The sequence below is a fragment of the Schistosoma haematobium genome, chromosome 5 (genome assembly GCF_000699445.3).
Source record: "Schistosoma haematobium chromosome 5, whole genome shotgun sequence".
Lineage (NCBI taxonomy): Eukaryota > Metazoa > Platyhelminthes > Trematoda > Strigeidida > Schistosomatidae > Schistosoma > Schistosoma haematobium.
The window spans coordinates 6,790,650-6,805,358 of NC_067200.1; the positions used below are offsets into that span (position 1 = coordinate 6,790,650).

The window sequence follows — 14,709 nt, forward strand, 5'->3', positions numbered from 1 at the left end:
CTTACTTCTAGACACTCGATGAGCGAATATTTCGTACACAGACGATCAAGTTGACTGACAAGCATATTTATAGTTTATTAAAGATCATGAAGCTACCCTGCTGAAGTTATCTAGAATTGAGGTACTGAATACACATTGGTATTTGGTTAGCGATATCCACAAGCTCATCTATGTCGACATCTTCATCACTGCAGCCTATTATTTTGTGGCAGACTTCTAAGTTATAACTGATAAATTCAACATCTATTAGCTTAGTGATTGGTAATATACAAGTCGCGCTTCACTTAAGCTGATATAGCTTGTTGCTACTTAATTGCACGTTGGCTAATGGTCATTCCGTTCACCATTGATCCCATAAAAGATTATTTGGATGACTTATTGTTGCAAGAGTTCAAATTGTAAATCAGCGTCAGGCCTAAATATTATTTCAGTGGTCTTTGCGGCGAGACCATAATTTATGGACGAACCAATCAGATATAAGATAATGAGTCACAAATTTTGGTGCGAAATTCATCCACACATTTGGCTAAATAGTGTTTTGGCATTATAGCTGATGTCAGTTCGTGATGAAAACCCTAAATCTAGTTTCTAACCCTAACCATCAACTGTAAATGAGGATTTCAACTGCTTCATAACCTTCACTTAGTCCTTATCAGTAGGTGTCCGCTCTCAAGGTCACTTCAGCGTCGCTCTAAGGTCGTCCATAAATTATAGTCTCACCGTCTTTACCACTTTTCCATCCGATAACACTGAGTTCTCATAGATGGATTCGGCCATCTGGTTTGGGGTTTTACATAACGAAAAATCTCTCTAAGAGTTAGAACTATGACCTGAAATCACAAGCTTTGGAAGGAGTTATAGGTAAATAAGGAGCACATAGGGGACTTGAATTATGAAAAATAAGATATCAAAGTTCATTGAGATATGTTAAAGACAATAAGTGTAATGCTTATCATACTTTAAGTGTAATTGGGGTGATCTGGATACAAATATATACTTACCGGATTAGAGTGTTCAGTATAGTTTATATATAGGAATACAACAAAACTTTAATATATGGTACTATATATCTATGCATATATAAGAAACAATAGACCAATCATGGCATTTTATGAATTAATGCCAACAATAATTTAAAGTACATTACGAAATACAATAAGTCAAAAAGGCACATCGATGGTAGGATAACAGGTGTACTATTGGTGTTAACAACAATAAAATCTTTAGCCAATTAGAACTACTTCTTATGTAACATGAGGTTTTATCATTCTTATCATTACTAGTACATCTGCCATCCTACCATCAATTCCTTGGTATTTAACTGAGTTTGATTGATACATTGATCAACTATTTTTACGTGTTCAAAGACCACACTTACTTGTCCATATTTTCATTTTACCTTATTTGAAAACCATCTTTGATTCGAACAGAGACACTAAAATACCAAAAATTAGCAATAATTACTCAAGTGAGTTTCAAGATTGACACCAAGAGGTGGATCTTCAAAATGATGCGCTACACATATGTTTGGTGTAATGATGGCCAAATTCTGAAGATTGGCCATGGTAAGACGTACCTTTCGTCAGTATTTGCGAATTCAGTTTCCATCCGTTCTTCACAATATTGGTTGTTTCGCGCACATAAAGTTTAGTAATATTGGGTATGTAAAGCTTTCTGTTCCTTTATTCCTAACCTTTCGTTTCCGGGTAAGGCGATTCGCATGACTTATCATTATTATTTTGGCGGTAGGTTAATTTTAACATCTTATGAGGTTATAATCGGCCTTGATAGATAACTTGAGAGTTTGTAGAAGGACAGAACTTTATGTGCACTCGAGCTGCCAACTTTGGGGAAATTTTGGGGTTTGGGTTTCTTTTCCCCAAAATTGGTAGCTTGGGCAGAACTTGCTTTAATGCACTCCATTTCTCTTCAAAAGGCTTCTGAAGTTCTCGCTACTAAAGGGACGTGAGAAATGTCAACAACCAGAAAAATTGTGGCGACACAAGTTAGAATTACGGTGAGCATGACATCCCGTCGGCTTTGTGTCGTTCGACTCTTAAATTCCATATGTTCTGGGCAGGAAAAGATTAGACGATTTTCAAGTCTTCATTCATACCTTTCGAATGTAACCTCATTGACTTCTCAAACCCAACTGCCTGAACTCTATCATCTCCATGTCTTCTCTCTTCACCTTTTAAGGTAATATGGTGTTCCATTTGTCTTGTGTGAAACAATCAGCTTTTACATATCCCACGCTTCTCATCCGTACTTCGGTTGCTTTGTTCATTGGATATTATTTTGAGAGTTGCATTCTCTTTTTTCGCAGCTATCCTTAACCATTGTTTGTATGTTCGACAGGAGTAACCTCGACCTACATAGCATTAGTACCGTACATGACAACTTGGGACAGACTCGCGGTGTACCGATTCATGTTTTGACATGACTTACCTTGTCACACCTCAATGTTTAAATCTTCCGAGTCTTTTCGAAATTAACTTTTTAGCAATATTTGGGAGCAAAGCGGAGTCCGGTTTAAGACGATATGCGTCTAATTCACACTAGACAAGGCCATACATGCTCAGTTTTACTTCTCCTTCTACGTCCAACTTATGTGAAATTTGTTCACACTTCGTAATACTAGTCTTTATATTCAACATTCATCTTTATATTCACACTGTATACCATTCTCAAGTGTGCAACGATAACCTGAACTTTGACGGATACCTTTTTTCAGTATGAATCATCCTCAAAAATGATTTTACTCACAGCAGAAGTATTCATAAAAACAATGAGAAAACTGTTGTCACTCTCTATGGTACCTTGACTAAGTGAGATTCAACTAAAGCAAGAACGGTTGTGTTTGATGTGTTAGAACGACCAGGATCAACAGGTTTACTTAGTTTGCTGTCACTCTTTTGAAATAGCCCAAGTTTCAGTATTTTGTGTTTCTCCTAAAAAAATTTTTACGTATTTCGAGTAATTCAGTGTGATATTGTTTGAATAAATAAGTGTAAAGTTCACTTAGAAAGTCACAATACATGAAATAAAGAAGTCAAGATTTGTGCATCGAAGATAAAAGATTGTGTACTTGTATTAAGCCTACGTTTTACATTTCTTATCTCTTAAATGAGTCAATTCAATCCCAGTCACACACTTGATAAAAATTAATAGGTTTTCAATGAGTCTATTTATTTAAGTGATTTAATTAGCTGCTGGATAAGTCCGTTTCATATATTATATACACTCAGCCGCTGTCTATCTTATCATTCAAATGCTTGCTGGCGTAGAAGTGGGTTTGAAGGAAGCTAGTGGTGGACAAAACTAGGTGCTGCATTAGTCACTGACTGTCTGGTTGTGCTAACAGATGGACACTCTAATCTGAGTCCGTGAGATAATTGTTGTCAACCATTGGGAACGAATCACAGCACAAAATTAGTTGTAGAGGAGCAGATACGTCTGTTCTTTAGTTACCCTTAGCTTCTGAGTGTCGATATTATTTCATACTTTTCGTCCTGAAAATATATTTCTTCTGAAACTATATTCTCTATCTCGAGTGGTCTTTTTACTTATTTCCTCACTATTACTGATTGTACTACTTTGGTATCCATCCCCCTAATTTCACTCCTCAATATTGAGGGGATGTGGAAATTTGGTTCACTGTATATTTGTACTAGATCCTACGTTGTATATGACTGACTAGTTGTATGTAAAATATTCCATGTGTTGTAATGAATTATACACTCTTTTGCATGATCTTAAGGTTCACATCTCAAAAACTGAAAATATTATTACTGAAGTCAATAGTTCTGGAGATACTTTCTAGATTTTCATTTTGGTGGTTGGTGACGAATCAAACAGATTCTTTGGTTATAGCTTTGACGTTTTGTCCCATTATCCCTAATTGAAGAAACTAAGTTTTCAAATATTTCCTGTATTTTTTTAAATTAAGTTATCCTTTCAAGAAAATCTTAACAAAGTTGGTTAACTCAAAAGATGAGCTAGTACAGTGTTTTTAAGTAGAAATTGTACTATCAGATATTATTATCACACTGATGTCAAACGAGTCAAAATATACTACAATTTATGTTCCATAATGTCTGTGTATATTTGTAAAAATTACCATGTAACTGTTTCGCTAGTCCCGAAATTCTATCAAATGAGCTCCATGCTATTAAATACCTTTGTAGCATTTTGAAAGAACCGCCTGTTTGTTTATCAAATACATCTATGGTGTTTGGTGATGTTCCTCCTCTACCTACATGTACGGAATCATATGCCTTCCAGGTGGCTGGTCATTCTCGAGAAAATGCAAGTAGTTTCGAAAGTAAGTTGTTTAGTATAAGTAATTGACTGTTACAACACTATTTATAAACTAGTAATCTCTATTGTTAGGTAATGATACCCAGTATGTTTCACATAATTCCACAAGATGAATTTTGTGATTTTCGAAGTAACTAGTTGGATGTAAGGGTCGTATGATGCTAGATGTTTTGTTGGTAACTGGTTATTTCCTATTTATCCGGTCACATAATTATTTCGCTATACTTTAATTTGTGTAGGGAGGTGACAATTTTCGTTTCATTCTACATTGAGCATCCTTACGTAGTTTACAAAAATTGCAGAGTAATTGTGTGTCATAGCAATGAGAATGAAAGAATCGATTGCATGGAGTTTCTGAAACTTACTGATTGCATACAGGTTTCCTCACTGTATGAATCATACCGACAAACGTGGTGACTGCTTAGCCGTTTTAATGAAGTTGACTGTCATGTGATGGATTGCAATTTTGAGTCATACTTTATCTTGTTCGTTTAATTCGTGTGGTAGTATGACTATCGTTCACACAAAGTGTGTTAGAGTGGTGAGTATAAGTACTTGTATTCGCTAAATGATTTGCACCAAGTGAGCGCTAACTCTAATAATCGGTTACACTCGTAATCCTTTAAATGTATTAACAAGTGATTTTGTATTATAAGAGTCCAAGAGTTTATTCGTATTAAAGGCAAATAATGTTGCAACATATCCATTATAACGCCCACGTGATTTACTCGAGCTTCTGGACAAAATCATCAATTTTCTTCTCCCATCAGTTCTGTACACATGTTTGTCCTCGTCAAGTACTCATTTGTTAACCTTGAACATCTCTTTTATATGCTTGCATATGTACATCTGCTCATATTTATTTGTGATTTAATTAGTTGTTTATCTACTCGCACCGTCTGTCTTTAAATTAACGAGGAGTCACCTTGATTAGGACTAGCGTTGTTTACCGACTTCATACTTCATTTTCTGGTGCTTTTTTTTACATGATTGTCTACTTATAATTGAATGTATGAAATAAACATATCCTCATTGAATTTCGTAGTTCGGTTTTTCGATTCAACGTTTTATTAACGCGATACACTAAAATTTAATTACGAAACCAAATGTTAAATACATAAATGTTTCATCATTCCTCGTCAATCTCATATGTGGTTGACGATGGTCGGTGAAATAACTGCGTTATCTGCTCATTGCTCTTACACAGATACGCAAAGTAATCGTACATATACATTTTTAGTCTGATTAAAGATTTTATAAGCACCGATTTTGACACTAAGTAGTCTCAACCACTCATAACACAAGTGTTCTATTATTAAAACACATCTTCACAGAAATGTAGAAATATTATCTACACTTTTATACTATCAGATTTTAAATTAATGTATCTGATCATGATATTTCAAATGTTTTATATTTGTCTAGTACTTCGAGATAAATCTAAACCAATCATTTACAAGTCATTACAAGATCGTGAAAGAGGTATGCGTGAAGTGATGTTTTACCAAAGTGTGTTTTCTGCGGATGCTTCGGAAGCACTCAAACGTCTTCGTCAATTTATTCCAACTTATTACGGAGTTTTTCAATGCCCAGGAACTAAAGGTAATGATATATTTTTAATGTTAATGTTTGTTTCATGTTCGTACCTCGTAACACCTTATTCAAGTCTTGGCATTTGGACTGGCCACGATAATCTCTATTGATTTTTTAAAACTCCCAGTTACTACCTGACTAGGGTACTTCAGTCGAATCTTCCTAATTAAGAATATGATCAATATGGATCAGTAGATATTTCAATATACCCAAAATAACAATCTCCACAACCCTATACTACTAAAAATAGCGTAGTTAAACTATTAGGAGTTATGTAGAATTTCCATCTCTTTGATTTAGCGATTGGCTCTACTTGGCTAAAATTTGACTAATCAGTGGATCGTTTTGCAGATTATTTTAAAAAGTTTATTATTGACAATGACCACGTTCCGTAATCAAGACACTAAGTGTTATTTTATATATCCATAAAATTTTTATTCTTGAAATGTGAAATATTAAATTTATTTCCGTCTATTCACTACTCAGATACTGTTCATGCATGGTATTTCATAAGAATATATATATTATGGTAAAAATGAATAACAAGATACGACAAACTGTTAGCTATTTGTTGAAATATCAACATGCTAAATTTCTAGTGTGTAATCAAATAACATTTAGCCTATGTGAATTTTTACATTAAAGATATAGAGTTTAATACGACTGTCTTCTTCTCACTTTCATATTAAGTTCTTGAAAAAACAGGTTCTATGTAGCTAACCAAAGGTGAATCAATCACAGTCGACCTCACGCACAGCACAGTTCACAAGGTTATATCATTTAACATACCGTACCAAAGATATTACAAGTGGCGATGTTATGACCTTGGATGTCTGACTTTTCTATCACACGATTTATCTACCAATCCGAATACGACTTATACGAATCTTCACACTAGGCCAACCAATGACGTTCAACCGGTGTGGGCAGTTTAGCATCCTTATTAGTCCTATGTCTTACGAGCCCTTCCACTTGAGTACAGAACACAATACCAGCTTCCGAATATGAATCGAATCAGAGCAGATCGTTTATTTCAGACATACCCGGTTTATATATCAATCACACAGACCGCAACGTACCATAAAATAGGAAATAATATTTGCACACAAATAAGCCCAAAAAGTGGCTGTGAATGTGGGAGGCAGTAGTTAATAAACTGAACATAACTTAAGAACCGTAAATCGTATAATAATAAATTATAGGTCAAAATAAAGCTTATCATAAAAGGAATATAAATATACATAGTGTAATTGTTGTGTAGTTATACAATAAGAATATTTATAGAATATTAGTCCATGAATAGTCCTTGGAAGTTACCTGTAATTTAATCTTCACCGGATATAACAGGCGAGTCAAGTCCATAGCATATCTTAAGTTGTTACCAGTGAACAGAGAATTTTATTACAATGATTTAATTTATTGATTGGTTCTCTTTTTCCTATAATTATTTGCCACAGCTTACTATATGGCTTTAACTGATCTGGTGGCCGATTTCAAACAACCAAATATATGTGATTTCAAAATGGGTACGGTCACTTATTTGCCAGGTTCTTCACCAGATAAAATCTCCCGTGAACAGGTTAAATATATGTGGCGTCGTAAACTAGGGTTTGTTTTATCTGGTATGCAGGTAAGTTGTGTGTCGTTTTAATGAATTTTCAAGTATAATTTACACTTGGAGACTATGTCTGTTTGATAGGTTATGAGACCAAACATTTCGTTAGTTTGATGTGTGTTAGTGAGGTGGATAAAGAAGTGATCCTTATTTTTACATCGTAAGTAAGCTTCACCGATACTCATTAAACATTAAAATTCGATTTATTTGGAAGTACTCGGGATGTCACAGATTAAATTATATATTACTCAGCTAGGTCTCTGTTTAATCTGTTCACTGGGTTCTACTTCATGACTGGTTTTTAGAACTAGGAGATATTAATAGGTTACTGGTAGATTCCTTTAAAGAGTCGCTCATATATGTTGGACAGTTGAGTGAACAGTATTGGAATTGGGCCTTAGATACTTGACAATAATAACAAATCAGTTGTGGATCTTCGTCGACCAAGTTTCCTAACATATTTTTTGTGGTATATCCAAGCATCATCAGCTATCTGGACTTGCATGGGTAGGTAAAGTAAGAATAGATTAGACGAAAACTGTGAGGGACTAAACCAAAACATGACATCAGTCGATGACGTTATCGACAGTTGAAGTGAGCCATGTTTATATGCTCAGACTACTAGGTTGAGTTCTCTATGCTATTATCATAACCAGTGGTTGGAGACGTTAAGTGACATGACACACACATTCACCTTTTGTCTACCCTTAAATCTTGAGTTTTAGAATTATTTTATTTCGAAAATTTATCCCTCTCTAATTATATCTACTACATCTAGTATTCTGTCTTAGTTTATACTGATATTTTCATTTTGTTATCCTCATATTTTGTGACAACCTGAATCAGTATATGCGTTTGCAAGATTCTATGTTGCTTATGATTGCCTGACATGTGACATTTTTATAAACCTTTATCATAGACTAAGTTTACTAAACAATAGCATGCTCTCTTTCACTGTGTACATTCTGTATATATGATTCTTATAATTAAACTGACAATTACTTTGTTTTATAGTGTAGTTCCTCAGTTTATTGTAGCTTATAGTGTCTGACAAGATCTCTGCACGGATTCTAGAAGTTCGTTTGGCTTTCGCCAACTTACGTCACCTATGGCGAAGCCAAGATACTCGTCTATCAATTAAGAGACGAGTATACTGCGTATCATTTCGTTCTGTTCTACTTTACGGCGGTGAAACATGGTCATTAAGAGTAGAAGACACTCGTAAGCTACTAGTATTCGACCACAGATGCCTTAGAAATATTGCTCGCATCTGCTGGGATCACCTGGTAAGTAATAGTGAGGTTAGACGTATGGTATTAGGGAATGATGGTAAATTAGTTGATGAGGTTATGAATCTTCATCGACTGAGATGGTTGGGCCGTGTGTTACATATACCTGAACTCAGATTGCCACGACGCACAATGCTAACCGGGTATGGTTGGGAGAAAGTTAGGGTCGGCCAAACCAAAGCGTGGTATCAGTGCTTGAAGACACTAACTTCCAGTCTAAGCCATGTTGGTAGATGCAGACTACTTGGTTGGGGTCCGTGTGACTATCGTAACCAATGGTTGGAGACTCTTTGTGACATGGCTCAGAATCGATCACAATTGCGTAGGTGTATACACCCTCTATCTTCCCTTAAACTAAGAGATTAAAATCGCTTCATATCTTTCTACGAACTAATTTTTTCTTTCTGCACTATATCCTTACATAAAATCTTCCTTTATATATATTACACCATTGAGTTAACTGCTTCTATGAATCCGGTGTTCGTCTTGTTGTGCTAATGAAGTATGGCAAGTTCGATGCGCCGTGTCCTACGTTGTAACTGATTGACTATTGTAGCTTATTGATAGTATCCAGAAGAAATAATTACCAGCTAGAACTTGAAGGCTTGACAGTTGAATCTCAGTTACTATACAGTAAATTGATTAATGTAATCTATATTATTATTCTTTTCTAAAAAAATACATTCTATTTTACAGATATCTGATACAAAAAATCATTGTTTAATTAAGTTTCCTAAAGCATTTGGACGTACTTTATCTCCAGAACAAGTTTATTCAATTGGTTAGTCGTTATTATTCGTGCTTATCTTGTCATAATACTGACTGTTAAATACTTGGTATCTATCATTCTCTCTATTCATTTAAAATAGTCAGTAAAGATGTAATTATACATGACATAATTTCATTATATGAACAAAATGAGTCACACTGCAAATTATGAAGATACAAAAGAAGAAAGATAGGAAAGTAGTTAAGAGTAATAACAATGAAGAAAACCGCTCTTACAAAAAGTTTCTTCTTATCTTCAAGGAACATGCGGATGCCAACAGTACTTAGAGAAGTCTTCTTAAAAGGCTATTTAATAGGTTGAAGAATATGAATAGAATCTGATACACTACTCCTACAAAGACAATAACTTTTATCCGTTTCGATTATCAGGTTCCCCTTCTGTCGTTGTTTTCTCGTAATCAAGATATTTGCAACAGACAATCGTCCATAACACTTTGTTCGGCACCCGAGATAATTATTGAAAAGGCAGAGTTTGTCCCAAGGGGAAATTAAATAATTCTATTAGTAACCATATCACTTGAAACCAGAATAAAGCTTTTGGTTTCTTTTGTCTGCTCAGTACCTTGGGACTGGATTGAGAGTCATTTTGGCATATGTCAGAAGTTTATTTGTGATTTGCTAAAAGTGATCTAAACGATTGAGATAGTTTATATTTCAAATAAATATTTTTAATGGTTTTGCATTCTCTGAGCAATATCGTTGGGATGATTTTGTCCCGTACGGCATTATGGAATATTCACGATTTAATTATTATTGAGTATAGAGAACATAAAACCTCGTAAAAATAAATCTATGGTTCTTAGTCTCATGTAGGTGATAAATATCTGCTCAAACAGTAAAATCAACATTGAAATAGAAAATCAGTCTGCCATTTGATTGGCCAAGCTATTCACATGTTGGACCGATCTTATTAAACTTTTGTACTCTAACGAGGATGTTTGGGTGATCCAGGAAACTTCTCTCAAAAGACAAGAAAGACTCAGGAAACAATAAGAAGCATTTCATCCAATCAGCGTTCACTTGAAGTTTTAGCCAGAAACATCAAGAAAGTGAAAAGTCACATGTAGAGTTTCTGATTGACTGATTACTATACAGCTACTATGTTTAGTAGCATTCCAGAATCTTCGGGGTACCTAAGGACATCTAAAATACTATAAAAACCCTATATTTTCTGTACTAGAACGAACCTTTGGAGTCAAGTGCTTCTCGCATATTTTGCACCTTTTCTCTCGTGTTCAGGTCGCTGTGTAGTTCTAGCTTGAGGGTTGCGAGAATAGCTTAGGAATCGAATATAGTGTTCAATTAGCAAGGCTTATCGGAGGATAACTCGAGATTCTTTCCCAACTCAGTTACAGTGTATCAGTCAATTACTGAATAACGCCATGCATCCCAAATGGTATTCTTTATATACTTACTTTACTTAAACAATATCTGGTGTCCATCTATGGAGAGTACTTACCTTCCTTATTATGTTAGCTGTACTCGTCTCAGATGGATCTCGCTTGTGGGTTACAATGAAAACTAGGAATCACTGGACAGCTGTTTCGCCCTAATATAAGGATTTCTCAACAGTACGCACCCATGACTTAGTCAGGGATCCTGCACAGGTTTTGAATTTATGCAGAGAACACTTAATCATTTTTATCATGTATTGAGACTTTTTGGTTCTGTAAGACGACTGCTGCAGTAAAAATCAATAAATCTTCGTCGTCTATTTAGATTCGACATTGGGTACTTGCAAGACATTCTAGAATATATGCCTCAATTAAATGAAGGGTTTTTCACTATCAATCTAAACATTAGTGTAATTTTAAGTGAAAATTACAGATGAACCAACCATAGTATTCAACAGGATGAAAGTGTTGACAGCAAAGAGCCTGACAATAATTTTGTTACATAAAAGTTGTTTAAACTCATTTATCCAACATAGATTAATGTACTCAGCTTTAAGGTACAGATTGTGTAAAGATTTTTTATACTACTATTTGAGCATTGAACTAGACGGTACCGTGTTCAAACACTACTACTCAATCTAATGATTTCAAGTTGTTTACGTGTAATTTAGTGTTTTTTTTTGTGTGTGTGTGTATTAATTCACGTCGTTATTTTTCTGCATTTCACAGGTATAAGATCATTTCTAGGTGCAGATCCTACCTATTGTGTTAAACTTGCTCAAAATTATATCATACAACTTGGTCGTATTTTAAATTGGTATATCGAATATGGTGCAAAAGAGCTCACATTCTGTCGTTCTTCAATTTTATTGATTCACGAGTCATTACCAAGTAGTAATAATAATAATGAACATTGTCCTTCCAAATCATGTTTTGCATCATCATCAGCACCCAGCACCACCGTCATTAACAATAACAACAACAACAACAACACATATCATACTTCATGTACAACAAGAAATCCAACTGTGAAAACTTCAACAATATTGAATAATCAATTCGTCAATAACTTTAATAATATTCCTTCTATTCATAAAATCAATACTAATAACGGTAATAACAATGATACTCCTAATACTACTACTACTACTACTAGTAGTAGTAGTAGTAGTAGTACTTCGACCGTACATGCTCAAGTTTATTTAATTGATTTTGCACATTGGTCTAAGAAAAATTACTCTACTCAATGTAATAATAATAATAATAATATTGAATATAATAAAAATTATTGGACATGTGAATTAACTAATGGTTTTCGTTATGGATTAGAAAATTTAATTCAATTAATGCATTGTGTTGTCAATAAAGAAAGTGCAATTTGTATAAATTAATAAATAAATAATTATTTATTAACTTTCATTATGTATCAATATATATATACCTACTTACTTACTTACTTACTTACTTACTTACTTACTTACTTACTTACTTACTTACTTACTTAGCATCTCTATGCTAATGTGGTATGGCAACTTGAACTGATGTACGTACGTATGTACGAAGTTCTACGTTGTTACTAACTGACTTAATTACGCCTGTTACTCCCTATGGAGCATAGGATCAACCATATATATATATATATATATACTAATAGTTTATTAATTAGTCTTAGTTGATACTTTTTTTATTGAAATCAATAACATACTACTGATATATGTACACAATAATCTCTCACTAATGAAGAGTTGAACACTGTCGTTCATTAACATATCTACAGCCGCACACACACACACAAACAAACAAACACTTTCCAAAATCCACTATTGTTATATACTTTTTTTTCTGCTACGATTAATCATATTATTATCATTATTATTACTCATATATTACATTGTATGTATATTACAAAGAGAAAATGGTTTCTGCATTTGAAATATTTCGATTTATCCCTCACTTTCTGTATCTTTCCCCTTTCTCTCTAATGTATCCCAAAATGACTTCAATATTGATATCCAGTATGTATTTATTTGTTTACTATCCGTTTCATATTAATCAATGTTGGTCATTTCTTTTTTTGTCATGTTTGCTTATTCATAATCAATCAACAACAACAACAACAAAAAAGTTATTTATTTCATTCTTTATGCCGTTTTTCTTGTTGTTGTTGTTGTTGTTGTCGGTGGTAGTGGTGGTAGTCAAAATAGGTCACTTTATACATTATTTGTTGTTGATTAGTTAGACGGGTTGTAGATTTCAATCCCAGTCGAGATAATTGATTAGTATGATTAATTTTAACACAATTTAGATATGGTTCTCAAGTTTACTTTATACTGTTTAAATAGAGCTTAGCACATATGTTCATTAGTTTAAATGATCAAATCAGATTAGCATAATAAGATGAATTTATAAAGATGACTAGTAAACTAGATCGAGATGATGATAGTAGTAATGATCATGAGAAAGATGGAATATTAACAACATACTTCAGAAAGACAATGAAATATATTACTTACGCCTGTTAGTCCTCGTGGGGGAGCATAGGCTGCCGATCAGCACTCTTCATCTAACCCTATCCTGGACAGTCATTCCCAGTTGTTATTTATGCATTTGATATTTGCTTTTATTTCCTGACGTACTGTGTTCTTTGACCTTCTTTTCTGCTTCCCTTTAGGATTTCAAGTTAGCGCTTGCCTCATGATGCAGTTTGGTGATTTCCGTGAAATATGTATGTATAGAAATGAGAGGATTCTAGAATTCAAAATCAAGTTGATGATAAAGAATCAATTACTCTGCCCCTCTGTACTTGATTCTTAAATACATCACACGATATTTTCAATTTTAATCAATTAAACTACTTACGTAATCTATTAGTGTGCCTTAGGATTGCCGTTATTAATAAATAAGTCTTTATGAACGTTTCTTACTTTCTACCTCTAATCGATTGACATATTTAATAGTTATGTAAAGTTTTATGACTAGAATTAAGTTATAAAACTCATGACAAATAAATCACTATTGGGAAAGTGAACAGTTTTATCGACACCAACCAATTTTTTGGTTTTCATTGACATGGATTGCTAACATTGCCTGTCTACATAATTGTCGGGGATGTTAGATCCCCAGAAGTTACTTCGTAAATGTCTTATTTTTGAAGATTTGAATTTCTTGTCTTCGTGCCAAAAGCACCCATCTTCACCTTCATGTCGTACTTCCCACTTGGAAGGACTTTAAATACTATTGGTTCGTTGTCTCTCTTAATATGCTATTTTGTAACGTTTCCCAAAGACATTTTTATGCTGTATATATACGCTAGAGTTGTGGTTGTTCCTATTCGTGCTTCTGGCTACTTGTGGAATATATTCCCCTCTTCCAAACTTGAATTTCTATCTCTCTCTGGTTAGCGGGGTTGGGATTCATCGGAATAGTTAGTTGATTTGGTCATTGTGTCAGTGAGTCTTCGTTCCGTTCGCAGATTAGGTGAACTCGTAATCTCTTCAAAACATAGCAGTAATATTTACGTTTTGAAAGAAATCACTCTCAAAATTTCTACCGGTACCAGCTGGGAAAATGGATATTTTGATAATCGTCATACCGAATTCTTAAATTCTGTTGAATCAGGCGCTATGAAATTATCATCTTCAATTGCCAGTTCTCAAGAACATAATAAAGAATTCTGTCAATATTTATGTTTATTTCTCTAACGTCGTTG

At 34.0% G+C, this 14,709-nt stretch overlaps 1 protein-coding gene across 3 annotated transcripts; it reads left to right on the top strand.

The window, feature by feature from the left end:
• Positions 1 to 1,367: 1,367 nt before the first annotated feature.
• MS3_00009053 (uncharacterized protein) lies at positions 1,368 to 14,259 on the top strand. Of its 3 annotated transcripts, XM_051217389.1 has the most exons (7): positions 1,497 to 1,565; positions 1,602 to 1,660; positions 4,188 to 4,324; positions 5,746 to 5,922; positions 7,371 to 7,543; positions 9,514 to 9,598; positions 11,730 to 14,259. In XM_051217389.1, exons 1-7 carry the CDS (start codon positions 1,563 to 1,565, stop codon positions 12,389 to 12,391), a joined length of 1,296 nt encoding a protein of 431 aa, XP_051064783.1. In that variant the 5' UTR covers positions 1,497 to 1,562; the 3' UTR covers positions 12,392 to 14,259. The 3 variants fall into 3 exon arrangements, with proteins under 3 accessions (XP_051064781.1, XP_051064782.1, XP_051064783.1); XM_051217387.1 differs by having other exon boundaries at positions 1,368 to 1,565; positions 1,602 to 1,745; positions 1,792 to 4,324; positions 7,371 to 9,598; XM_051217388.1 differs by having other exon boundaries at positions 1,368 to 2,199; positions 7,371 to 9,598.
• The last annotated feature ends 450 nt before the right edge of the window (positions 14,260 to 14,709 follow it).

Bases quoted from the DNA above. Each gene is read 5' to 3' on its own strand.
- MS3_00009053 (XM_051217389.1), top strand. The intron at 4,325-5,745 runs GTAAGTTGTTTA...ATATTTGTCTAG, and splicing joins AAATGCAAGTAGTTTCGAAA to TACTTCGAGATAAATCTAAA. The intron at 9,599-11,729 runs GTTAGTCGTTAT...TGCATTTCACAG, and splicing joins AGAACAAGTTTATTCAATTG to GTATAAGATCATTTCTAGGT.